Source organism: Arvicola amphibius, chromosome 2, assembly GCF_903992535.2.
Source record: "Arvicola amphibius chromosome 2, mArvAmp1.2, whole genome shotgun sequence".
NCBI lineage: Eukaryota > Metazoa > Chordata > Mammalia > Rodentia > Cricetidae > Arvicola > Arvicola amphibius.
Window position 1 is genome coordinate 79,393,480 of NC_052048.2, and position 26,668 is coordinate 79,420,147.

A 26,668-nucleotide genomic window follows, 5' to 3' on the forward strand; every position below is an offset into this window, starting at 1 on the left:
AAACAATGAAAATAGACCCATATCTATCACCATCCACAAAACTCAAGTCCAAATGTATCGAAGACCTCAACATAAAGCCAGCCACACTGAACCTTATAGAAGAGAAAGTGGGAAGTGACTTGAACACATTGACACAGGGAACCACTTTCTAAATATAACCCCAGCAGCACAGACATTGAGAGAAACAATTAATAAATGGAACCTCCTCAAACTGAAAAGCTTCTGTTAAGGAAAGGACATAGTCAACAAGGTAAAATGACAGACTACACAATGGGAAAAGATCTTCACTAACCCACATCAGACAGAGGTATGATCTCCAAAATATACAAAGAACTCAAGAAATTGGACACCAAAAGAACAAATGATTCAATAAAACAATGGAGTACAGACCTAAACAGAGAAGTCTCAACAGAGCAATCTAAAATGGTTGAAAGACACTTAAGGAAATGTTCAACACCCATAGTCATCAGAGAAATGCAAATCAAAACAATCCCGAGTTTCCATATTATACCTGTAAGAATGGCCAAGATCAAAAACACTGATGACAATTTATGCTGGGGAGGTTGTGAGGAAAAGGGAACACTTCTGCATTGCTGATGGGAATGCAAGCTGGTACAATAATTTTGGATGTCAGTGTGGCAATTTCTCTGAAAATTATTAAACAACCTTCCTCAAGACCCAGTAATACCACTTTTGATTATATATCCAAAGGATGCTCAATCATGCCACAAGGACATGTGCTCAGCTATTTTTATTGCAGCTTTGTTTGTCATAGCCAGAAGCTGGGAACAGTCTAAATGCCCCTCAACTGAAGAATGGATAAGGAAAATGTGGTACATTTACACAGCAGAGTACTACACAGCAGAAGAAAATAACGACAGCCTTAATTTTGCAGGAAAATGGATGGAGCTAGAAAACATTATTTTGCGTGAGATAACCCAGACAGAAAGACAATTATCACATGTACTCACTCAGGTGGCTTTAAAATATAACACAAAGAAATCTAGCCTACAAACCACAATCCCAGAGAATTTAGGCAACAATGAAGACATTAAAAGAGAAAATAGAAAAAGACAAAATCTCCTGAGTAAATTGGGAGCATAGGGACCTTGGAGGAGGGTTGAAGTGGGGAGGGGAACAGAGAAAACTGTAGAGATCAATAAAAAATGAAAAAAAAGAAATAGCCAATAAGAAGTTAGAGCTAATGGGCCAAGCAGTAATTTATATAACAAAGTTTCTGTGTGATTATTTGGTTCTTGGTTGCCAGGACAAACAAGCAGCCCTCTCTTCAATAGGAAGTCCTTCTCTCAGGGGTTAATTGCTCCAATACCTGAAAGTCAGAGGAAAACAAGTGTTTCTTAAGTATATCTTCAGCTTTTCTGACTGCACCATTTTCATTGAAAACAAGGAAGTTAGAAGGAAACATTATCACCTCAAGTAGGAAAGTTGTTATTTGGGGATGTGTCACTATAAGAGGATGTTCTAGATGTGGCAGACAGTAATAAACACCCACACTCTTAGCCTCTACTCTACTGATTTTCATCAGTAGATGAACATATCTGCCACTGAACATGTCTGGGACTCCTGAGGCTCATTCAGAAAATCTACAGATTAGAAGCTGGGGAGACTGGCCTGGTCTCTGTAGGAAGCAATGTAAATAAGTCTTTCCATCACTATATAGGAGACTCTTACTAGAACTCCATGGGATGGAAGCTGACTCTCCAGGAGTGACAGGTATGGAGAGTACATCCTGGGTTATCATAATAACCCCACTGGATCCTGAAATAACAGAAATGAAAGGTTATATTCTAACAAAATTGTGTTACAGAATTATTTTTACTTCCTTTATTCCTACTTACCATGTTGTTGCTTTTACTTACCTTCTAATTTTTTTAACATGGAACACCTATGTAGAGAAAGCATAGAGACTCTCCACAAATCACCTGCACAATCTGCTTTGGTATTTTTCAGAGTTACAACAAAAGCACAGGTTTTTCACCCTTCTCACTCAAAAACCTCATGAACCATTCCTAGAAAACAATCCTGGAAATCTCATACTAGGAAAGAACACATATCAACATCAAGAGGACCTCAGAAATCCTCATCCCTCCACATCCTCCTTCATTTTTGTTTCTTGTTTTTCCAGGGAACCAAAGCACAAGCAAGACTAGAAACTGAGCAGAGCACCTCATTCTGAGAACTTGATATGAGGAGTCTTGTGTTGTCAAAGCAGAAAGAGGAGCTAGCTTTTGTGCTGGACTTGGAAGGAGAGGTCATCCCTAGGGAGCAATATGCAAATTAAATGGTTGGTGTAAAAAATGCAATGATCTGAAAAGACCACTCAAGAGTGAAGTGACAAACTTCGCTACAGGTGTCTCCTGTTTGTATAAAAATAGATACAATCTCTTCTATCTACAGCAGGGGGCTGATGGACTCTATTGTGAAATCTTAGATCTGCATGAATAGAGACATACATAATCTACAAGACCAGAGCAGGTCTAAAAATTACCAGAGAAACAAGGTAATTCTTTTCAACACTCTCTGTATTTGCTAATGGTTTTCAGTATAGTATCCTTCTCTCTTAGCCCACCTGACATTGTTTGTTTGTTTTCATCTTGTGAGATTTGAGAATCCAATAAGTAAAACTGAAGAGATAAGTAATGCTCATTTCTAAATGACAAATGACTCTCTAATTCCAAATGACCACAGAAACATTGAAACATTAGAGACTGAAAAAAAGAGGGATGAATTCATAAAAACACATATATAATTCCCAAAAGAAGAGATTATTTAATCAAATCCTGGTTAGATTAAATGTGTTTCTATCATTTTCCTATATAGTTTAAATAGGCTGACATAACATTCTATGATCAAATTATGAGTGGGAAGATTTATATAGTGTTTGTTCCATATTAGAACTTGAGAAATTGGTACAAAGCATTTAACACTGAAAGCCTAATACCTTAGCAGAAGAATATGTGCTCAATTGGTATAGCATATCCTTCTAGAAATTTGTAAAATTGTAAGTTTTGTGTTCATTATGTAAAAAAACATAGTGTGGGTCTCTAGATTGCTGTAGATAACATGTTTTACCACATGTTGAAACCTTGGGTCATGAAGAGGGGACAGATCACATGCTAGTCAGTGAGGATTTACATGATACCTTTTTCTTAAAATATTTTATTGAAATACTTAAATTTGATGTGGGACAATTCTGTATTCTGTCAGTTATGTTTTAAATAAATGCTGATTGGTGAGTAGCCAGGCAGAAAGTATAGGCAAGACAACTAGACAGGAAGTAGAGGCGGGACAATGAGAATAGGAGTATTATGGAGGAAGGAAGCCCTCCTCCCCAGTCCTGTCCAGACACCTAAGAAGCAGGCTGTGACCTGCCCTTCTGAAAAAAAATACTAAGCCATGTGGATAACATAGATAAGAATAATGGTTTAATATAAGTTATAAGAGTTAATAAGAATTCTCAGCTAATGAGCCAATCACTTTATAACTTATATAGACCTTCTGTGTGATTCTTGGGGACCTAACAACTGTGAGAACCAGTCAGGACAGAAACTTCTACAAGCAAGCCCTCATGTTAATTACCTAGGTTACAGAATAGGTTTACATAAAATTAGAACACAAAAGGCACAAATTAGGAAAGATCAGTTATAGACTCTTAATGACTTTCAAAGGTTGTTAGGAAACATTTCCAGTCTATGACTGGCTGTTGGGATAACACCTGATCTAATAATTCATTTAAACAAAACCTTAGATGGCAATAAAGATTTGAATAGTCCCAGAGAATTAACAGCTAAAGCAGAAAAGGAACTGACAAAGGTTGAGGAAAAATTACAGAAGGTACATCTGGATAGGGTGAACCCAAATCTTAGTTGTATCCTAGTCATATTGCCTTCCAGAATTTCTCCTACAAGAATTTTAATGCAGAGGAAAGATATTATTTTAGAGTAGATATTTATACCACATAAGCCAAGTAAAAAATTAAAAACTTGTGTAGAAAAAGTCTCTGAATTAATTATAAAAGGTAAACTGAGACTTCGTCAAGTAGTAGGTATATACCCAACAGAAATTATAGTGCCTTTCACTACTGATGAAATAAAAAAGTTATGGGAAGACAATGAACCATGGCAAAAAGCTTGTGCTAATTTTTTGGGAGAAATTAATAGCAACTATCCCAGAAGTGATAGACTTAACCTTATAAAGAGAATTTCTTGGATTCTTCCTCGAATTGTGCATGATGCTCCAATAACTTAAGCCTTTAAATTTTATACTGATGCAAATAAATCAGGGAAGGCAGGTTAAAATCAGAAGAATTACGTAAGGTGGAACAAAGTCCTTATAATTCTGTCCAGAAGGCAGAAATACATGCCATTTTTATAGTGCTAAGGGATTTTAAAGAAACTCTTAATATAGATATGGATTCACAATATGCAGAAAGAGTTATCTTGCTTATTGAAACTGCTGAATTTATGCCAGATGATACAGAATTGACTTCATTGTTTATCCAGGTGCAAGACATAATCAGGAATAGGCTTTGTCCTAGGTACATAACACATATCTGATCACATACAGATCTTCCAGGTTCAGGTAATGCAGAAATTGATCAATTATTGATAGGAAGCATGTTGCAGGTCTCAGAACTTCATAAAAAAATCATGTCGACAGCAAAGGTTTAAAGAAAGAGTTTTCTATTACATGGCAACAAGCTTAAGGAGATTATAAAGAGATGCCTTACTTGCTCTTTCTATAATCAAACACCATTGCCTGCAGGAAGTAACCCAAAAAGTACTCAAAGGAATGAAATCTGGCAGATGGATGTGTTGCACTTTACGGAATTTGGTAAATTAAAATATGTACACCACACCATCGACACATATTTAGGTTTTCAATGGGCAACTGCCTTGAGCTCAGAAAAGGCTGATTCAGTAATCACACATTTACTGGAAGTTATGCCCATCATGTGTATACCTGTACAAATAAAGACAGACAATGGTCCAGCATATGTATCTAAGAAAATGAAACTTTTTTGCTTATTATAATATGAAGGCGTAAGTCACAAACAATCCCACACCAGTTTGGAATTATGATTAATAGAATGGTTATTTATTAAAAGGGGAAAAATGTACAGATCACCATCCCAGCCAGCACCCCTCTGTGCAATCAGGAAGGGAGCCTAGTCGCTGGCAGTGGACAGAGAGCAGGGAGAAGTGGTCAATTTTTTAAAGAGAGAGAGAGACCATGCCCCAATGGGCTGGTATCTCAGCGGCTATTTGCTGAAGGAGCAGAAGGAGCTCCTGCAACAATAATATAAAGCACATTACAGGTATAACAAATAATCCCACAGGTCAGGCAGTTATAGAAAGGTCAAATCGTAGTATAAAGCATATGCTGAACAACAGAAAGGGATGGAAAATACCCCCAGAAATAGATTGCATAATGCTTTATTAAGCTTGAATTTTCTTAATGCTAATGATAAAGGAACAACAGCAGCAGAGAGGCATTGGATAATGGAAAATAAACTACTGAATAGAATCAACCAGTATAATTCAAGGATGTGTTGACCTCACAATGGAAACCAGATGTATTATGTTGGGGAAGGGGTTTCACTCTTGTTTCCACAGGATAAGAAAAATTATGGATACCATCAAAATTAATAAAGATTCAGTCTGAAAAGGAGAAACCTCTTGAAAAAGAGAAATGATACAGCATCTACAATGGTGACAATCATACAAGTGGTAAGCAAAGCTCAAAGGGTTAGGACAGGGTTCTGCTCATATCTTTGCTGGAAAATACACATCATCAAATATTCAAAAGACTCTGGATGTTTCAATGCTGACAGAAGAAAAAACCAACTATCCACTAAGGAGCATCTAGAAAACAGAATATGGTTTCTGAATACAGGTATGGGTTGGTTACACTTACATTTACACACACACACACACACACACACACATGTGCATATATATATATATATATATATATATATATATATATATATATATAGTTGGACAATGGCACAATGGCTCTGTATTTCTCTACATCCAAGCGTATTGTTAAAAGGAACATTCAGAATTTCTATCTTATATTAGGAGCCTTCTGGTATGGGACAGAAGAAAGACTTACGAAAAATATTACTTTCTCCATTCCTTTTTTGTCTATATTATATTCTTCATTGAATGTATGTTTATATGAATTATGTTTAAGTTTTCCATGATGAATAAGAGATTTTCCTACAGATCCTTTTCCTGCAGTAATCTTTGAAGTTTCCAGGAAGAAGATGGGGCCACACAGCAACAACTGTACCTAGTTGAGATGACATTGTGATGCAGACAGAGCTACTATAAGACTGCTTCTTCTTTTGAGTACCAGCTGCTGAAAGTGGTGCACCTTCTCATAACATTAAGGCCAGAACTCCAAATAAGAACTTAAAAAGAGAACTATCTCTCGACTGCTTGGAAATTGTTTGCAACTATACTAGACAGTAATTTTGAAACTTAACCACCAGTTTAATTTTACAGGATCCCATTAAGAGAACATTGCCCCCATGACAGTGGGTAGCAATTATAGAAGATGACGCTCCATCCCAAATAAGTTTTTCCATAGGGTTGGGAACACTGTTTAGGGGTTGTTGATTATTACTTGTATTAGAAAGAGGGTTGGGGTGAAAACTTTGTTTAAAAAGGGTGGATAGTAATAGTGAATAATAGAGTGAATACTTGTGAGCTATTATTCATGGATAATTTACATTGGTATAGTTTTTGTATATTGATACAAGAAGTTCAAATTATATATATTACTTTTGTTTATTTGTACACCTATACAAAGTCATTTTGTCAGATTGTATATATGTATGTTATCATCTCTGTTTAGGACATTTTGTATATTGATACAACTTTTAGGATATATTTTCATATTGCATTTTATATTACTCCTACCTCTGATCAAGATATTTATATATTGTTTACATTTTGAGGTCATTGTCCTTATTTGTTGCAATTTTGCTTACAGGTTATTTAATATTCTGACTTGAAGTTTTAGTCTTTAAGTTATACAGGTATTAATTATTATAGGTCAATAGTTGTTCATGCTTGCTGTACATACAGTTAGATCAATTAGGTTTTTTAGATACATAGAGATTATACTCTGTCTAGATAGGTAATCTTCAACCACTTCAAGGATCTGTGGAACATTGCATTTAAAGAACTTGGGTTTTGTTGACATGAGACATGACTGCTTCTGACAGCACCAATCTATTATGGAGAGGATGTTGAGCACTAAAAACACTTCACTCGGTGCTTGTTTTCTTAGCAAAACTGGCCTTTGGGCAAGGAACTGACAATGCCTCAACCACTGACAAGTTACATGATATCTGGAAATGGGTAAGTAGGGCTGTCAAATCTTGCCAAGACAGGATAATTTGAAAAATTTCCTGCCTCTGAAAATGATCTGTCAATTACGCTAGGCAATAGCCAAAGTTGGTTGCTTCAACATTGCAAAATGAGACTTTGGGTGATTACTCAGGTAAATAATTGTCTCTATCATATATTGCTCACTTTGGAAGCTACTTGATTGTACTTCCTGGCTGCACAAGTAATATTATCTCCCTTCTCAGGCCTTCAATAGGGTTGAAGATTAGATAGTCATAGTTACTGTCCTCTTATGATATAGCCAAGCCATTTCCAGTACAAGATATAGACTCCTTAGGATAGAATGTTTATTAAAACATTTAGCATATGTTCTTTGCTGAATATTATTTATACTGATTGTAATTTTAATCTTATAGTTGATATCTGTTCTTAGTGTATATTGTTTTGTCCTATACCAGCTTATGAAATATGGTGGATTAAAGATACATAGTCTTTAAATTATAACATAATATTCTAAATTGTTGGCTGTCATGTTACATTTGGATAACTGGCAATGAGCTTTCATTAGTGTTCAGTAAATAACAGAAAAATATCACAGTCTTAACCAGAAACAGCCCTTTATTGCTTACAATTTGTCAAAGTTAGGATGAATAACACATCTTCTCTAGAAAACCTGGCTTTCGTAAGTCTTTAAGGACTTATTATATAAAACAAGGTGGTTAATGGTAGTTTCTACTTTACTGGGGAAATAATCTGTAGTTTCTTCTGTGTATGTAAGTCTCAGTTGTCCACTATTGAGTAATTAGCTTCTTGTCTCTTGAGTGTGAAACTAATCAGAGAGCTGTCAAGTCTTCTGAAGTCTGTCTAATGGATACGTCTTCTGTTTAAACAAAAGCAGAACCTTTGGAGGAGGTGGTCCATCAAACCACATTAGTCTGGAAGGATTCCACAGGTTCTTATCTTCTGTGGAAACAAAAGTAGAACCTCTTTTCCAAAGCAACATATCTTTTACCCAAATTTTGAAGTCAAGATACCTTTAATGTATTTATTTTGGATTAGTTTAGCAGCCCATACAATATAATCTCTCTGTGTACTTAGTTCATTCACAGTCAAAAAATTCAAAGAAAGTACAATAATATACATAAGCTGAACTCTCTGTAAATTTTCCACCTTTATGTGGCTTTTTAAATTACTTTTACTTCTTTAATCTGTGTCTGTCTATATGCTTTTATATTACTTTTACTGACTCTTTAAAGACTTTGTTTTGTTTTTCAAAACTATTTCTATGACTTCCTATATACATTTTCTTTTCTTAAGATTAGTTCCATATTTAACAACACACTGTGACCCATTCAGAGGATTGCTTCTGTCTGAATGTATCTGACCAGGAGCCCTCCTCTTCAAAATAATAAGTAGGCCTGGCAAGAACCAACTTCATAGCCCTACCTGTTGACTCCACCTTTTCCAACATGGTAGAAGTATGTTTACCACCTTTGTGAATGATGCTATCTGCCCCAGATCCAGAGATGCACCAGGTCTTATTTGCCATTAAGCAAATGGTAGCATACTGCTCACAAACCCCATTTAAGTGCCAGACATCCTGAAAGAGACAGATTCATTCATCCTGCCATCACAAACCAGGAAGCCAGCTTCCTGATAATGCTGAGTCAGGAACCTTCTCTTAGAAGAATCCATGCCTCTGCTTATGGCCAGCAAACGGAGCCTATTTTAAAAAACATGGCTGCCAAGAAGTTGCACATGGCTCACATTTTTGTGGGTCTAGAAGTACTCTTTTGTTAAGACTTTTTTAGGTCTTATGTGGATCCATCCAGATCGTGGGTACCATTTTGTAGAAGAAGACTGCTCATTTGGTTTTTTGGCTGTATAGACCCAAATAATCACATAGAAACTATATTAATTACATCACAGTTTGGCAAAGAGAGATTGATAGACAAGGAAAATGCTGAAATAAATAATCAGAACTCCATGTCTTTGTCTCTCTTGACATTCATGTTGGAAAATGAGCACAGTTTTCAGTCTCAGCTTTTGGGACCCAGCCTTACTTTGCTTTTATATGTTGCCTTATGGATGTTTGGGGCCATGGCTCTTTCTTTTTTTCAATTTATTAGATTAAAAAAATACCAATCCAAGTTCCCACTCCCTCTTCTCCTCCCATTCCCTCCACACACCTCATAACTCACCCCTATCTAATCCTAAGAAAGGATGAGGCACATTGCCTTGTGGAAGGTCCAAGACCTTCACTACTATATCTACTCTTAGAAAGGTATACATCCAAAGAGAATGGTATCCAAGAAAGCCAGTACATGCAGTATGGACAAACCCTAGTATCACTGCCACTAGTCCCCCTGTCTAACCCAGCCATGCAACTGTCAACTACATTTAGAGAAACTAGTTTGATCCTATGCTTGTTCCTTCCAAGTCCAGCTGGAGTTTGTGAGCTCCCATTTGCTCAGGCAAACTGTTTCAGTGGGTAAACCCATCATGGTCTTGACCTCCTTGCTCAATTCTCATTCCTCCCACTCTTCAAATGGACTTTTTGAGCTCAGTCCAATGTCCCAATGTGGGTCTCTGCTTCTTCCTCCATCAGTTGCTGGATGAAGACTCTATCATGATATTTAAGATAATCATGAGTCTGACTACAGGGAAAGTCAAGATTGAACCCCTCTCTTCTATTGCCAGGGCCCTAGGTGGTGTCATTCTTTTGAATTCATGGGAATTTCTCTAGAGCCAGGTTTCTGCTAAACCTATAATGGCTCCTTCAATCAAGATATCTCTCTCCTTGCTCTCATCATGGTACTTCCTTCATCTCAACCATCCCATTCCCTCAAGTTCTCATTTATCCTCCCCCTTTCCTCTTCTCTGTTTCTCCTACTCTCCCTTACCCTGACCCCCATGTTCCCAACCTTGTAGGTCAATCCTGTCTGTTTCCAATTTTCAGGTGGGTCTCTATATATTTTTCTTTGGGTTCAGGTTATTACTTAGCTTCTCTAGGATCATGAACTGTAGGCTCAATATCCTTTGTTTATAAATAGTATCTACTATGGGTGAGTACATTCCATATTCATCTTTTTGAGTCTGGGTTACCTCACTCAGGAGAGTAACAATGAAATTTTCTAATTCCATGCACTTGCATGCAAAATTCAAGATGTCATTGTTTTTTGACCACTGAGTAGTCCTCTAATGTGTAAATGTGCCACATTTTCTTTATCCATTCCTCAGTTGAGGGACATCAGGGTTGTTTCCAGTTTCCAGATATTACAAATAATGCTGCAACAAAGTTGAACAAATGTTTTTGTAGTATGATTGAGCATCTTTTGGGTATATGCCCAAGAGTGATATTGCTGGATTTTGAGGTAAGTTGATTCCCAATTTTCTGAGAAACCACCATTCTGATTTCCAGTGGTTTTTACAAGTTTGCATTGCCATCAGCAATAGATGAGTGTTCCCCTTACTCCATTGTTTCATGGAGGGGATGCTTGTTTGTCCTGGCTGCCCGGCTAGCTTAGCTCCAAAATAACCACATAGAACTATATTAATTAAATCACTGCTTGGCCCATTAGCTCTAACTTCTTATTGGCTAATTCTTACATATTAGTTTAACTCATTTCTATTAATATGTATATCACCATGAGGTTGTGGCCTACCAGCAATGTCTCAGCATGCCTATCACTGACAAATCCAAGGTGATTCTCTGACTCTGCCCTTCTTTCTCCCAGGATTCAGTTCCGTCTTATCACCAGGCCCAAAGGAGTTTCTTTATGAAACAATAAAAACCACACAAAGACAAAAGGACCTTCTACACCATTTTCCCTTTTCTGTTTAAACAAAAAGGAAGGCTTTAACTTTAATATAGTAAAAGCACATATAATAAAACAGTTATCAAGCAAGAATTGTTATAAAATTTATATCTATTTTTTATCATAAATAAGGAAAACTATAACTATCTATTCTCAGCTCCATCAAAGACTCCAGAAGGATATAACATTACATAAATAAACAGAAAGTACATTGTAAGCAACTTCCAAAACTCTAGAATTGACAAAAATATCTCACTGCGCCCAGCTTTCACCCAGAAACCCCCCCCCCCCGCCTCATCCTCCCGTCTTTGGGAGGCACTTTGTCAGAGAACTGCTTGGCCGGCAAGGGGACCTGACAGTCTGCCAGAGGATCCATCATTCACTGGGGTGAGTGAGGAGTGAGTGCCCGAACCGAGGCAGCTGCCCGGAGAGGGACAACCGACATTCCCCAACTCCCCCCGCCACCCGCAAACTTCCTGCTCTTCCTACAGGGGTTATTCTCCCCGGATACTGCCTCTCTCTTCCTGTCCCTTCCCAGCTTGCACCCAGAACCCACCCCCATCCTCCCATCTTTGGGGCCATAAAATCCCACAGCTCAGCCTGTTTGGGCGCCAGGGACCTGGAATTGAGTGCACCCAGGCCAGTGGGAGGTCCCTTCCTTCATTAGCCTGCCTGCAAGATAGGCCCTTTGTCAGAAAGCTGCTTGGCCTGCAAGGAGACCTGACAGTCTCCCAGAGGATCCATCATTCATTGGGGTGAGTGAATTTAATTCATTGGGGTGAATTGAACTTCTAAAAGAAGACTCAAAGGGGATTATTCAGAGGAAGAAATGGGAAGGCGCCAATGCAAGAATTCCTCCAACAATTTGAAAAACAACATGAAAGCACCAGAAACCAGCGAACTTATAACAGTAGGACTTGAACACACTAATCAAGAAGAAGTAGAAAAAATTGACTTTATGAAAGTAATAGAGTCCCTTAAACAGGAGGTGAAAAACTACCTTAAGGAAATGGACAAGAAGAATAACAAAAAGTTTGAAGAATTGAGTACATCCATAAATGATATTCTAGGAAACCAAGAAAAAACAATCAAACAGATAATGGAAACAGTGCAAGACTTGAAAACTGAAATGCAGGCAAGGAAGAAAACACAACCCAAGGGCCAGCTGGATATGGAAAATCTATGTAAACGAACAGAGACTACAGAAACAAGCATAACCAACAGAATACAAGAGATAGAAGAAAGAATCTCAGATTCTGAAGATACCATAGAGAAAATAAATGCACTGATCAAAGAAAACAGCAAATCCAACAAATTCTCATCACAAAACATTCAGGAAATCTGGGACACAATAAAAACACCAAACCTAAGAATAATAGGCATAGAAGAAGGAGAAGAATTACAGCTCAATGGCCCAGAAAATATATTTAATAAAATTATAGAAGAAAACTTCCCAAACCTAAAGAAAGATATTCCTATTAAGGTTCAAGAAGCTTACAGAACACCAAATAGACTGGATCAAAAAAAAACATCCCCCCGCCATATTATGATCAAAACACAAAACATACGGAATAAAGAAAGAATATTAAGAGCTGCAAAGGAAAAAGGTCAAGTAACATATAAAGGAAAACCTATCAGACTAAAACCTGACTTCTCTATGGAAACCATGAAAGCCAGAAGGTCCTGGATAGATGCTTTGCAGAAACTAAGAGACCATGGATGCAAGCCCAGATTACTATACCCAGCCAAGCTTTCATTCACTATAAATGGAGAAAACAAAATATTCCAGGATAAAAACAAATTTAAACAATACATAGCCACAAATCCAGCCTTACAGAAAGTAATAGAAGGAAATTTACAAACAAAGGAGTCCAGCATTGCCCAAAATAACTCAGACATCTAGTGACCCTTCACCAGCACATCTCAAAGAAAGGAAACACACAATCTCTACTACCAAATAAAAAATGACAACCGGAGTTAACATCCACTGGTCATTAATATCACTTAATATCAACGGAATCAATTCACCTATAAAAAGGCACAGGCTAAGAGATTGGTTACAAAAACAGGATCCAACATTCTGCTGTTTACAAGAAACACACCTCAACCACAAAGACAGACATCTACTCAGAGTAAAGGGTTGGGAAAAGGTCTATCAAGCAAATGGACCTAAGAAACAAGCAGGTGTGGCCATACTAATTTCTAACAAAGTTGACTTCAAACTAAAATCAATCAGAAGAGATGGAAAGGGACACTTTATACACATTACAGGAAAAATCCATCAGAATGAAGTCTCAATCCTGAATATCTATGCCCCTAATACAAAAGCACCCACTTATATAAAAGAAACATTACTAGAACTCAAGGCAGCCATCAAACCAAACACACTGATAGTGGGAGACTTCAACACTCCTCTTTCACCAATGGACAGGTCCATTCGACAGAAACCTAACAGAGAATTAAGAGACTTAATAGAGGTAATGAACCAAATGGACTTAACAGACATCTATAGAACATTTCACCCAAACAGGAAAGAATATACCTTCTTCTCTGCAGCTCATGGAACCTTTTCGAAAATTGACCACATACTTGGTAACAAAGCAAACTTCCACAGTTACAAAAACGTATTAGTAACCACCTGCATCTTATCGGATCACCATGGATTAAAATTAGAATTCAACAACAATGCTACCCCCAGAAAGCCCACAAACTCATGGAAACTGAACAGTCAACTACTGAACCACACCTGGGTCAAGGAAGAAATAAAGAAAGAAATTAAAGTCTTTCTTGAATTTAATGAAAATAAAGACACAACATACTCACACTTATGGGTCACTATGAAAGCAGTGCTAAGAGGAAAATTCATAGCACTAAGTGCCCACCTAAAAAAAACGGAGAAAGCACACATTGGAGACTTAACAGCACACCTGAAAACTTTAGAAAAGAAAGAAGCAGACTGACCTAGGAGGAGGAGAAGACTGGAAATTATCAAATTGAGGGCAGAAATCAACAAAACAGAAACACAGAAAACAATCCAAAGAATCAATGAAACAAAAAGCTGGTTCTTGGAGAAAATCAACAAGATTGACAAACCGCTAGCCAAACTAATCAAATGGCAGAGAGAGAACACACAAATTAATAAGATCAGAAATGAAAAAGGAGACATAACCACAGACACAGAGGAAATTCAGAGAATCATTAGATCTTACTACAAAAGCCTGTATGCCACAAAATTGGAAAATGTAAAAGAAATGGACACTTTTTTAGACAAGTACCATATACCAAAGTTAAACCAGGACCAGGCAAATGCTCTAAATAGTCCTGTTAGTCGCGAAGAATTAGAAACTGTTATCAGAAACCTTCCTACCAAAAAGAGCACAGGACCTGATGGGTTCAATGCAGAATTCTACCAGAACTTCCAAGAAGACCTAATACCTATACTCCTTAAGGTATTTCATAATATAGAAACAGAACAGTCATTGCCAAATTCCTTTTATGAAGCTACAATTACCCTGATACCTAAACCACACAAAGACTCAACCAAGAAAGAGAACTACAGGCCAATCTCACTTATGAACATCGATGCAAAAATTCTCAATAAAATACTGGCAAACCGAATCCAAGAACACATTAGAAAAATTATCCACTATGATCAAGTAGGCTTCATCCCAGAGATGCAGGGCTGGTTCAACGTACGAAAATCTATCAATGTAATCCATCATATAAATAAACTGAAGGATAAAAACCATATGATCATCTCATTAGATGCAGAAAAAGCATTTGACAAAATTCAGCACCCCTTTATGATAAAGGTCTTGGAGAGATTAGAGATACAGGGGTCATTCCTAAATATAATAAAGGCTATTTACAGCAAGCCGACAGTTAACATCAAATTAAATGGAGAGAAACTCAAGGCCATCCCACTAAATTCAGGAACGCGACAAGGCTGTCCACTCTCTCCTTATCTCTTCAATATAGTACTTGAAGTTCTAGCAATAGCAATAAGACAAAACAAGGGGATCAAGGGGATTCGATTTGGAAAGGAAGAAGTTAAACTTTCATTATTTGCTGATGATATGATAGTGTACATAAGCGACCTGAAAAACTCCACCAAAGAACTCCTACAGCTGATAAACTCCTTTAGTAGCGTGGCAGGATACAAGATCAACTCCAAAAAATCAGTCGCCCTCCTATATACAAAGGATAAGGAAGCAGAGAAAGAAATCAGAGAAGCGTCACCATTCACGATAGCCACAAATAGCATAAAATATCTTGGGGTAACTCTAACCAAGGAAGTGAAAGACCTATTAGACAAGAACTTTAAGTCTTTGAAGAAAGAAATTGAAGAGGACACCAGAAAATGGAAGGATCTCCCTTGCTCTTGGATTGGGAGGATCAACATAGTAAAAATGGCAATACTACCAAAGGCAATCTATAGATTTAATGCAATCCCCTTAAAGATCCCATCAAAATTCTTCACAGATCTTAAGAGGACAATAATCAACTTTATATGGAAGAACAAGAAACCCAGGATAGCCAAAACAATCTTATACAATAAAGGAACTTCTGGAGGCATTATCATCCCTGACTTCAAACTCTATTACAGAGCTACAGTATTGAAAACAGCTTGGTATTGGCATAAAAATAGAGAAGTCGACCAATGGAATCGAATAGAAGACCCAGATCTTAACCCACAAATCTATGAACACCTGATTTTGATAAAGGAGCTAAAAGCACACAATGGAAGAAAGAAAGCATCTTCAACAAATGGTGCTGGCATAACTGGATGTCAATCTGTAGAAGAATGAAAGTAGATCCATATCTATCACCATGCACAAAACTCAAGTACAAATGGATTAAAGACCTCAATATCAATCTGAACACACTGAACCTATTAGAGGAGAAAGTGGGAAGTACTCTACAACATTTGGGCACAGGAGACCATTTCCTATGCATAACCCCAGCTGCACAGACATTAAGGGCAACATTGAATAAATGGGACCTCCTGAAGCTGAGCAGCTTCTGTAAAGCAAAGGACACTGTCACTAAGACAAAAAGGCAGCCTACTGACTGGGAAAAGATCTTCACCAACCCCGCAACAAACAAAGGCCTGATCTCCAAAATATATAAGGAACTCAAGAGACTAGACTTTAAAATGCTAATTAACCCAATTAAAAAATGGGGCACTGAACTGAACAGAGAATTCTCAACAGAAGAAGTCCGAATGGCCAAAAGACACTTAAGGGCATGCTCAACCTCCTTAGCAATCAGGGAAATGCAAATCAAAACAACGCTGAGATACCATCTTACACCTGTCAGGATGGCTAAAATCAAAAACACCAATGATAGCCTTTGCTGGAGAGGATGTGGAGTAAGGGGTACACTCATCCATTGCTGGTGGTAATGCAAACTTGTGCCACCACTTTGGAAAGCAGTGTGGAGGTTTCTCAGGAAATTTGGGATCAACCTACCCCAGGACCCAGCAATCCCACTATTGGGAATTTACCCAAGAAATGCCCAATCATATTACAAAAGCATTTGTTCAACTATGTTTATAGCAGCATTATTTGTAATAGCCAGAACCTGGAAACCACCTAGATGCCCTTCAGTGGAAGAATGGATGAAGAAAGTGTGGAATATATACATATTAGAGTACTACTCAGCGGTAAAAAACAATGACATCTTGAATTTTGCATGCAAATGGATGGAAATAGAAAACACCATCCTGAGCGAGGTATCCCAGGCCCAAAAAGAGGAACATGGCATGTACTCACTCATAATTGGTTTCTAGCCATAAATAAAGGACATCGAGCCTATAATTCGTAAAAAATCCTAGAGAAGCTATATAAGAAGGTGAACCCAAAGAAAAACATATAGTTATCCTCCTGGTTATTGGAAGTAGACAAGATTGCCAGACAAAAAATGGGAACATGGGGTTGGGGTGGGATGGGGGGATGGGGGGATGGGGAGAGAAAAGGGTGAAGTGGAGGATGGGAAGAGCTTGGGGGAATAGGATGGTTGGGGTATAGGAAGGGTGGATATGGGAATAAGGAATTATATATCTTAGTTAAGGGAGCCATTCTAGGGTTGGCAGAGACTTGACTCTAGAGGTGTTCCCAGGTGTCCAGGAAGATGACCCCAACTAGTTCCTAGGGCAGCTGAGGAGAGGGTGCCAGAAATGTCCAGATCCTATTGTCATACTCATGAATATCTTGCATATCACCATAGAACCTTCACCTGGCATTGGATGGAGAAAATGACAGAGCCCCACATAGGAGCACCAGACTGAGCTCTCATGGTCCTGATGAGGAGCAAAAGGAGGGAGATCCTGAGCAAGGAAGCCAGGATCGCGAGGAGTGCTTTTACCCATTGAGACAGTGGAACAGATCTAACGGGAGACCACCAAGTCCAGTTGGAATGGGACTGATGGAACAGGGGACCAAACTGGACTCTCTGAATGTGGCTGACGGTGGTGGAGGACTGAGAAACCAAGGACAATGTCAATGAACACGAACTCTACAGCATGGACGGGCTCACTGTGAGCCTTGTCAGTTTGGTTGCTCACCTTCCTGGACTTAGGGGGAGCTGGGAGGACCTTGGACTTAACATAGTGAAGGGAACCCTGATGGCTCTTTGTCTTTGGAGAGGGGTGGAGTGGGGGTATGGGTGGAAGGGAGGGGAGGGAAGGGGGAGGAGATGGAAATCTTGAATAAAAAAACGAGAAAAAAAGAGAAAAAAAAATAGAAACTGTCTTGGCCCATTTGATAGGCCAGCCCTTAAGTGGGTGGAGTAGACAGAACAGGATGTTGGGAGTGAGGCAGATGCCTTGGGCAGTCGCCATGACTCTCCTCTCCGAGACAGATGCCATGGAGCCAGCCACCAGGTAAGACATGCTGAATCTTTCCCGGTAAGCCATGATCTCGTGGTGGCATACAGATTACTAAATATGGGTTAAAGCAAGATGTGAAAATTAGACAATAAGATCCTGAAACTAATGGGCCAGGCAGTGTTTAAATGAATACAGTTTGTATGCTGTTATTTCCAGTGTAAAGCTAGCCATGTGGGAGCCGGGTAGGACGAAAAGCAGGCCCTACTTACCTCATCACTATATTATTCTATATCTTTTGTGTTTTGATTATTATATGGCACAGGGATGCTTTCTTTTGATCCAGTCTATTTGGTGTTCTGTATGCTTCTTGTACCTTCATAGGAATATCCTTCTTTAGGTTGAGAAAGGTTTCTTCTATAATTTTGTTGAATATATTTTCTGGACATTTGAGCTGTAATTCTTCTCTTCTCCTTCTTCTACCCCAATTATTCTTAGGTTTGGTCTTTTCATGGTGTCCCAGATTTCCTGGATGTTTTGTGTTAAGAATTTGTTCTTTAATCAGTGAATTTATTTCCTCTATAGTATCTTCAGTGTCTGAGATTCTTTCTTCTACCTCTTGTATTCTGTTGGTAATACTTGTCTCTGTAGTTCCTGTTCGTTTACTCAGAATGTCCATATCCAGCCTTCCCTTGGTTTGTGTTTTCTTCATTACCTCCATTTCATTTTTCAAGTCTTGAACTGTTTCCATTACCTGTTTGATTGCTTTTTCTTTTTTTCTTGTTTTTCTTGGTTATCTTTGAGAGATTTATCTATTTCCTCTACCTTTTTCTTTGTCATCTCCATTTCTTTATGGCAATTTCTCACCTCTTGTTTAAGGTCCTCTATTATTTTCATAAATTTCCATTTAAAGTCAATTTCTTCTATTTCTTCTGGAGTTTGGTGTTCAATTCTTCTTGTTTCGGGATCCCTGGATTCTGGTGATGTCATGTTGCTTTTGGAGGAATACTTGCATTGGTGCCTGCCCATCTCTTCCTTCAAATAGAGCCAGGAGAGTCTAAATGCCCTGGTCCAGTCTTTGCTTGACTGACTCTTTGGGAGGATCTCCTCAGTGCAAGAGCAGAAACTGTTCCTGTCTGGATGGAACTCCTCAGCACTAAAACAGGGATGCCTGGTAGGCCAGAGACACCGTGTGGATGGAACTTCTCAGGACTGAAACAGGGATGCATGATAGCACAGGGACACCACGGACAAAAGGACGAATTTAGGGGCAGGGCAGGGTCGAGTAGAACACAGAAGACCCTGCAGCACAAGCTGAAGGTGCCTGCACTCCCTTGCAGGAACCTTCAGGACTGCCTGGCAGGCAGATACTCACCCCTCTGTGTGGATAGCCTTAGTGCAGGAATAAAAAACTGTTACTGAACCAAGGACCTTGCAGACAATAGGGAAGGCTTGGGAGAGGCAGGGTCATGTGTAATAGAGAAACCCCTGCAGGACCTGGGGGAGGGGAACTGTGCTCTCTTCTGGGATAGGCCGCCCAGGGATAGCACACACTCACCTGTTGGATGGAACTCCTCAGCACTGGAGACTGTTTATACTCTTAGTTCTGTGTATATTTAGGTAAGAATTCCTTGGAGAATGCATAGGTACCACTTCTTCTTACACATCAGCAGCTCATTATTCTGAATCCTTCAGCATCTTCCTCTTGCAAAATCTCAAAGAACTTCCCATTGCTTCAGATCTTACTGTACCTCAATCCTAGCCTGGGAACCTGTTTGTAATAATGCAACTTGAAAGTAAAGGCCAGAAAAGGGAAATTATATTCCATGTGGGCATATTGCAAGGTAGGAAAATACATCCAGAGAACTAAGTATTGTGCAGATCTGAAATAATATTAAAGATTAAATACAGAGCTAAAGATATGCATGTGAAGCAGTCCTGCTGAAGGTGTGTGCTCCTGCCTACCATGGACCATAATTGAGTGCACTTTTCTCATCCTGTAAGACACTGTGTGAAACCTCTTCCCTGGAAAGAAGTTGCTGTCACCCCTTCTCCCAGAATAAATTCTCATGGAAAGTCTCATTTCTACCTCTTTAAAACATATTCACTTTTGCCTTGCTTGTTATACCTTGTTACATCCCAATCAAGAAACTCACAAGGCATCTTTATCACCCCAAGCAGGGAGATTTGTGTTCAAGGATGTATCACTGTGGGAGAATGATCTATAACTTGCTGACAATATTAAACACCCACATCTTGAGCCTCCACTCTGTTGATTTTCAGTATGAAATCTGTTTCTGACCACTGCCACTAACCTGTCTGGTACTTCTGAATCAAGAATAAAGGGTGGACATCCAATAGATCAGAGATTTTGGATACTGGCCTGGTCTCTACAGGAACCAATTAAAGTAAGTCTTGACATTAATATGTAGGAGATTATTACTAGACCCACAGAAGATGAAAGTTGATGCTCTAGGAGTGACAGGTATGGAGAATGCAGCCTGGGTCATCAAAATATCCCCTCCAGCTTCTGAAATAAAAGAAATGAAAGTTTATCCACAAACATAATGATACTATAAAATGATTTTCCTTTCCTTTACTTATTATTTCCTACTTATTGTGTTCATAACTCATTCATGTTCTAAAAATGTTCAACATGAAACACCTATGCAGAGAGAGCACTGAGACTAGATATTGCCTGGACCATCTGTTACTTGTCAGTGGAAGACCCTAGGAGAGAGGTGCTATCGAGGAGTCCTCCACCCAAGAACCAGAAGCAATCCACTGGATGCAAAAGCAAGAGGCAGTTTATTGGATACACAGGTGCCAGCAGGTGCTATGGCAACCAAGTTACTGAGCATGCTGGGCTGAGGGCACATCATGTATTTATAGGGATTTAGGAGTTACATAAGAGGCTTCTTAGCAACAAACATTTCATTGGTTCTCAAATTGGCAGGCTTAGCTCACCCTGGGAATGGCCCTATGTTTATTCTCAAATTTCCCAGAAAAACTATAAAGACAGATAAAACACCCTGCAGCAAGTTGACAGTTTAGATAGAATGTCTTGGGGGTGGAGTATTCCCTCTCCTCAGTCCCAAAAAAAACACAAAGCTAGATAGAACACTCTGCAGCAAGTTGAGAGTTTAGATAGAATGCCTTGAGGGGTGGAGTATTCCCTCTCCTTAGCTTAGTCAGTGAGTCTGCAACCCATAGATTTCCAGTTTTAGCATAGGCTGAGCCAGGGGGCCCAGCTAAATTTCAGCAGAGTTTAGCATAGTACATGGGCACGGGGGTCTTTCAAGTATGGGTGGGGTCTTTCATCAGTTTTCATAATATCATAGGTTCTCTTCGCTTCACCCTCTAAACCTCACAACCCCATTCCTAGAACAAGACTGAAAATCTCATGTGTGGACAAAACATGTATCTGTATCAGTAAGGACCCAGAAATCCCTAACCTTTCATATTCTCCATCTTCATTTTTATTTCTCTCCTCACCAGGGATCCAGAGCATGAGCAGCCCCAGGAGCTGGGCAGGGTACCTCATTCTGAGAACTTCTTATGTAGAGTCATGAATAATTAAGGATGAAAGAGGGCCAAGGTTTTTGTCTTGGACTTACATGGAGTGGTCCTCCCTAGGGAAAAGTATGCAAATCCTGTGGTTGGTACAGCTGTGTGAAAAGTACTAACAGGAAGAAAAAGCCTGCTCTTAGCAGTGAAGTGTCATAAAATGTCTCCTAGGTTTGTAGAAAAATTGAATACAGTTTTTCCTCCCTATAACAGAAGATAGTTGGACTCCAAGATAAAAGAACTGCATAAATTGAAGACATATATGATCTACAAAGCCCAGGTATGCCAAGATAGCACCACAGAATCAAAATCATCATTTTGTAGACATTCCCAATATTTATTGTATACAGGCTCCCAAATTTAATAGAACACTATAAGCCTTTTGTTAAACAACTTGACACTTTTTGTCTGTTGCTCATACACACCATAATGACATATTTCTTGTTGTATAGAATTTTTCCAAAAGAAGTAAAATGTATATGTTCATAAATGTTTGTTTATAGATATTCATAATCACTTTTTCATCATAATCTAAGAAAGAAGTAAAAAGTTGCATTCCAAATACTTATATATTATTAAATCAAAAGATATTATTGATCTTGTAGCAAAAAAGTTACAGAAAATTATAGTCATTGTAGGCTTCTTTCAACTTTAGTTGGATTGAGAATTTAAAAAAGAAAATTGTAGCATAAATACTAAAAACCTAGAGAAAGATATAGTGTTAAAGCTGAAGAGCAGAGAAATAGAGTCACTTAGAGAGACCTTTAACTTCTACCAATGCTCAGACTAAAGTGGTGATCCTCAGACTGCCTAGACTCCACTGTGTCTCAGACTCCACACCCCTGTGAGTTCCTGTCTCTTACCCTTTATATTCCTCTCTTTGCCCAGCCATATCACTCCTGTCTCCTGTCTCCTAGTGCTGGGATTAAAGATGTGTGACTCCCAAATACTGGGAATAAAGGTGTAAGCCACCACTACCTGGATCTGTTTCTGGATCACTCCTGTGGAGCCTAGAAGAGCCTTGAGCTCAAAGAGATCCATCTGTCTCTGTCTCCTGAGTCCTGGTATTAAAGATGTTTGCCACCACTCCCTGGCTTCTAGTAGATTAACTTTGCACTCTGATCTTCAGGCAACTTTAATTTATAAAAATATAAATAAAATATTACTACAGAAAATTTTCAACAGTATACAAGATATACATGAGAAATGATATCAGTTACATACAACAAATATTTTGTATACATTATTACAAATCTACAGTACTGTATGCAAGTAATTACTGAGATATATATAATCCATAAACCAAATATCTACTCTAATATCTATAACTCAGATCCAAGTGACAAAATATATTGATGAAATGTCTTTATGATGAGTAAAATAAGATCCACAAGCACATACAATTTTATTTCAAATGAAATTTGTTATAAGGAGGCCGCCTGTTGGTTCCTGGCTGCTCAGTCCTGAAATAATTACACAGAAACTGTATTAATTAAATCACTGCTTGGTCCATTAGCTCTAGCTTCTTAATGGCTAACACATATTAATTTAACCCATTACTAGTAAGCCACTGACCTTCTTTCTCCTAGAATTCAACTTAATTTTCCCCACTTAACTCTGTTCTTCTATAGCTCTGCTTTAGACCCAAAACAGTTCCTTTATTTATTAGTGGTAATCACAACATACAGAAGGAAATACTGTATCACCTCCCCTTTTCTGTTTAAATGAAAAGGAAGTTTTTAACTTTACATAGTAAAATTACTTATAACAAAACAGATATCAAGCAAGAATTACAGTTACAATATTTATATCTACTTTATACTCCTTAATCATAACTAAGGAAAACTATATCTATTCTTCAACTCCATGAAAGACTCCAGAAGGATATAATATTACCTAAGTAAACAAGAAGTGCATTGTAAGCAACTTCCTAAACTATAGAATTGACAGAGACATCTTGTTGCCTGGACAGTCACCCAAAGTTCTGCTGTATCATTGGGGCATCCAGTCTTCAGCCTACAGTCCCATAGTATCCAGAAGACTTTTCCACAAAGCAGGAAATTTCAAAGAAAGTTCCACCTATACTGGGAGTTTGTCAGTGACTTTTTTTCTGTCTCCTGCAGAATGTCTGGCAGACTCTTTAATGAAGGAGGAACCCCAAAGGATATCTCACCTTTCGGCAAGTTGAGCAGTCATTTCTCTGTGGGTCCTGCATGCCCAGTTCACATAGCATACCATCAAGCAGTCCAAGCAAGAAAAGTTTTTTTTGCCCAAATGACTTGCAAACTGCATATGTAGCCTCTTCAATGTTCATCTTCCTTTTGTCTTAGATTGGTGCTGCCAGGAGTAGATGTGTCTCACTGACATAAAAATTCCTAAGTTTTTAAAACATTTTAAATGCCATACTCTGTAGTCTTAGAAAGGTTTGAAGAATATTTATCCATCTGAAATACATGTATTTACATCTAGAAAACATAACTAACATGACTACAAGCTTTACTATTATAGACGATTATCTATTAACCTGTATATCTTAATTACACTTACATTTTTAAATGAATTACACAATCACAATACCTAAAACAAGAGCAGAAATATATACAACAAAATTGACCTGAAATTTGTATCAATAGAGGAAAATCCACACCAATGCAAAGTATCCATCTCTATAACATATCCCCCTTTAAATGCAAACAAACATTTATAAACAATATTTGGTAATATGGACTTAGTTCTTTTCCAAACAGCATTCTGCTGTTTATTGGGTGAAGTAATTTTTTAGGGGTGTTCAAGGTGACCTTTCGGGGAGTCTTGGTCCATCCAACCACAATAATTTGAAAGAAATTAACAGGTTCTCAACTTCTGTAGAAACAAAAGAAGAACCTCTTTTTCCAAAGCAACATTTCCTTAGACCCAAATTTTTAAAACAAGATACCTTTATAATATACATGCTAGTTTAGCTTAGCAGCCCATACAATGGAATGTTTCTTTGTACTTAGCTCCTTCACAGTCAAAAAATTCAAAGAAAACATAATAATATACATAATCCAGACTCTCTATGATAGTCCATCTTTACATGGCTTATTTTAACTCTTACTTTTTAATATTTACTCTGTCTCTTTAAAAACTATTTTATTTTTTAAACCATTTGCTTCCTTTTATCTTCTCTCTCCTAGGCCTATGTACATTTATCTAACACTGTGACCTATTTAGAGGTCTTTTACATCTAAATCTGTCCTGTTGTGTATCTGTAACTCTTTTCTGTCCAGGAGCACTTCTTAAAATGCTAAGCACTTCTTACAAACTAAAGCCGCACCATTGCTAGGGAAAATACAGCAGTTTCTGCTAGCCCCACCTAGCCGAGCATGGCTCGCCGCTTCCAAAAGCCATGCACAATGCCCCATCTCTAGGCACATAGCTGGTCCATCTTGCCACCAAGCAAGCCCTAGTATGCTGCTCACAAACGCCATTCAAAGGCTCAGTCTCCTGAAAGAGCTGGACACCATGCTGGCAGCACAGCCCAGAAAGCCAACATTTCAAATCAGCACCTTTTTTTTACTGCTAATGCTGAGTCAGGAAAACCTCTCTTAAAGGAGCTGCTGCACACTACCAGTAAAAAGCAAGAAGCTCTGTTAAACTCTGTGTTCTTTTTCTGTCTATAATTCCTTTTTAAGCTCTCTCAGGTTTTTATGAGGACTTTAGGCAACCACATTGACCCCAATTTGTTGTAAGGAGGCTGCTTGTTGGTTTCTATCTGCTCATCCCAAAAATAATCACACAGAAACTGTACTAATTAAATCATTGCTTGTCCCATTAGCTCTAGCTTCTTATTGGCTAACTTTTACATATTAATTTAATTCATTTCTAATAATCTTTGTATTGCCACGTGGCTGTGACTTACCGGATAAAGTTCCATCCTGCTCCAGCAGGGCTACATGGCTTCTTTCTGACACTGTCCTTCTTTCTCCCAGCATTGAGCTTAATTTTCCCCACCTAGCTCTTTTCTCCTATAGCTCTGCTATAGGCCCAAAGCAGTTCCTTTATTTATCAATGGTAATCACAGCATACAAAGGGAAAGTCCACATCAGAAATGGAATAATATAATAAATTTTGTGATAGCTAGGCATGAATATTACATTCAATAGTAGATTTACAAATCACCATAATTCAAACTATAGCAAGTTATTTTAAAAGAAACTTATAAATCAAAAAAGTAAAACAGAATAATAAAGGAAATTAGAAAGAAAGCATTTGGTGCACTGACATTCCATCTGAACTGGTGGAATACCTACCCCCACTTCCCTCTGCAGGCTTGTGTCTGTTTCTCCCTTCCCTGTGTCTCTTCAAGCTTTCCCTAGTGTTCTCAGGTATCCTGCTCCGGTTCTAAGGCCATCCACCCAAAGGGGTCAGACTCTGGCCTCCAGGCAGGTCTGAGGATTCCTGCGGAGGGGTGCGGGCTCCTTCAGATTGTGCTGCCAGGTTCGCTGTGTGGTATTCCATCCCGCTCTGCCCCCACCTTGGCCCTTTTGTCTGGGCTGCGACCCTGGGCTGCCTGGAATCCCTGATCCTGTGCACTGACATTCCATCTGAACTGGTGAGTGAATGCGGACCCTGGGGCAACCTGCCCTGGAAGAGAGCACAGACCCCCTACCCCCACTTCCCTCTGCAGGCTTGTGTCTGTTTCTCCCGTCCCTGTGTCTCCCAAGCTTTCCCTAGTGTTCTCAGGTTTCCTGCTCCTGTTCTAAGGCCATCCACTCAAAGGGGTCAGAATCTGGCCTCCAGGCAGGTCTGAGGATTCCTGCGGAGGGGTGCGGGCTCCTTCAGATTGTGCTGCCAGGTTCGCTGTGTGGTATTCCACCAGTTCAGTTCCACCTGAACTGGTGTCCTGCTCCTGTTCTGAGGCCATCCACCCAGAGGAGTCAGACTCTGGCCTCCAGGCAGGTCTGAGGATTCCTGCAAGGGAGTGCGGGCTTCTTCAGATTGTGATGCAAGGAATAGGTCCTCCTCTGGCACTGGGGAGATCCAACCAGTTTCAGTCACAGCAAAGATTGGTCTAGGACACCAAATGCCTCCGG

General features: G+C 38.8%; 1 gene segment (V, D, J or C); it reads right to left on the minus strand.

The window, feature by feature from the left end:
* Window positions 1-1,307: 1,307 nt before the first annotated feature.
* LOC119807258 overlaps window positions 1,308-26,668 on the minus strand; it is a 41,249-nt gene continuing 15,888 nt past the window's right edge. Inside the window, 3 exon segments of the V gene segment in view lie at window positions 1,308-1,330; window positions 1,693-1,779; window positions 8,829-8,982. Of these exon segments, the coding sequence occupies window positions 1,308-1,330; window positions 1,693-1,779; window positions 8,829-8,982 (264 nt within the window).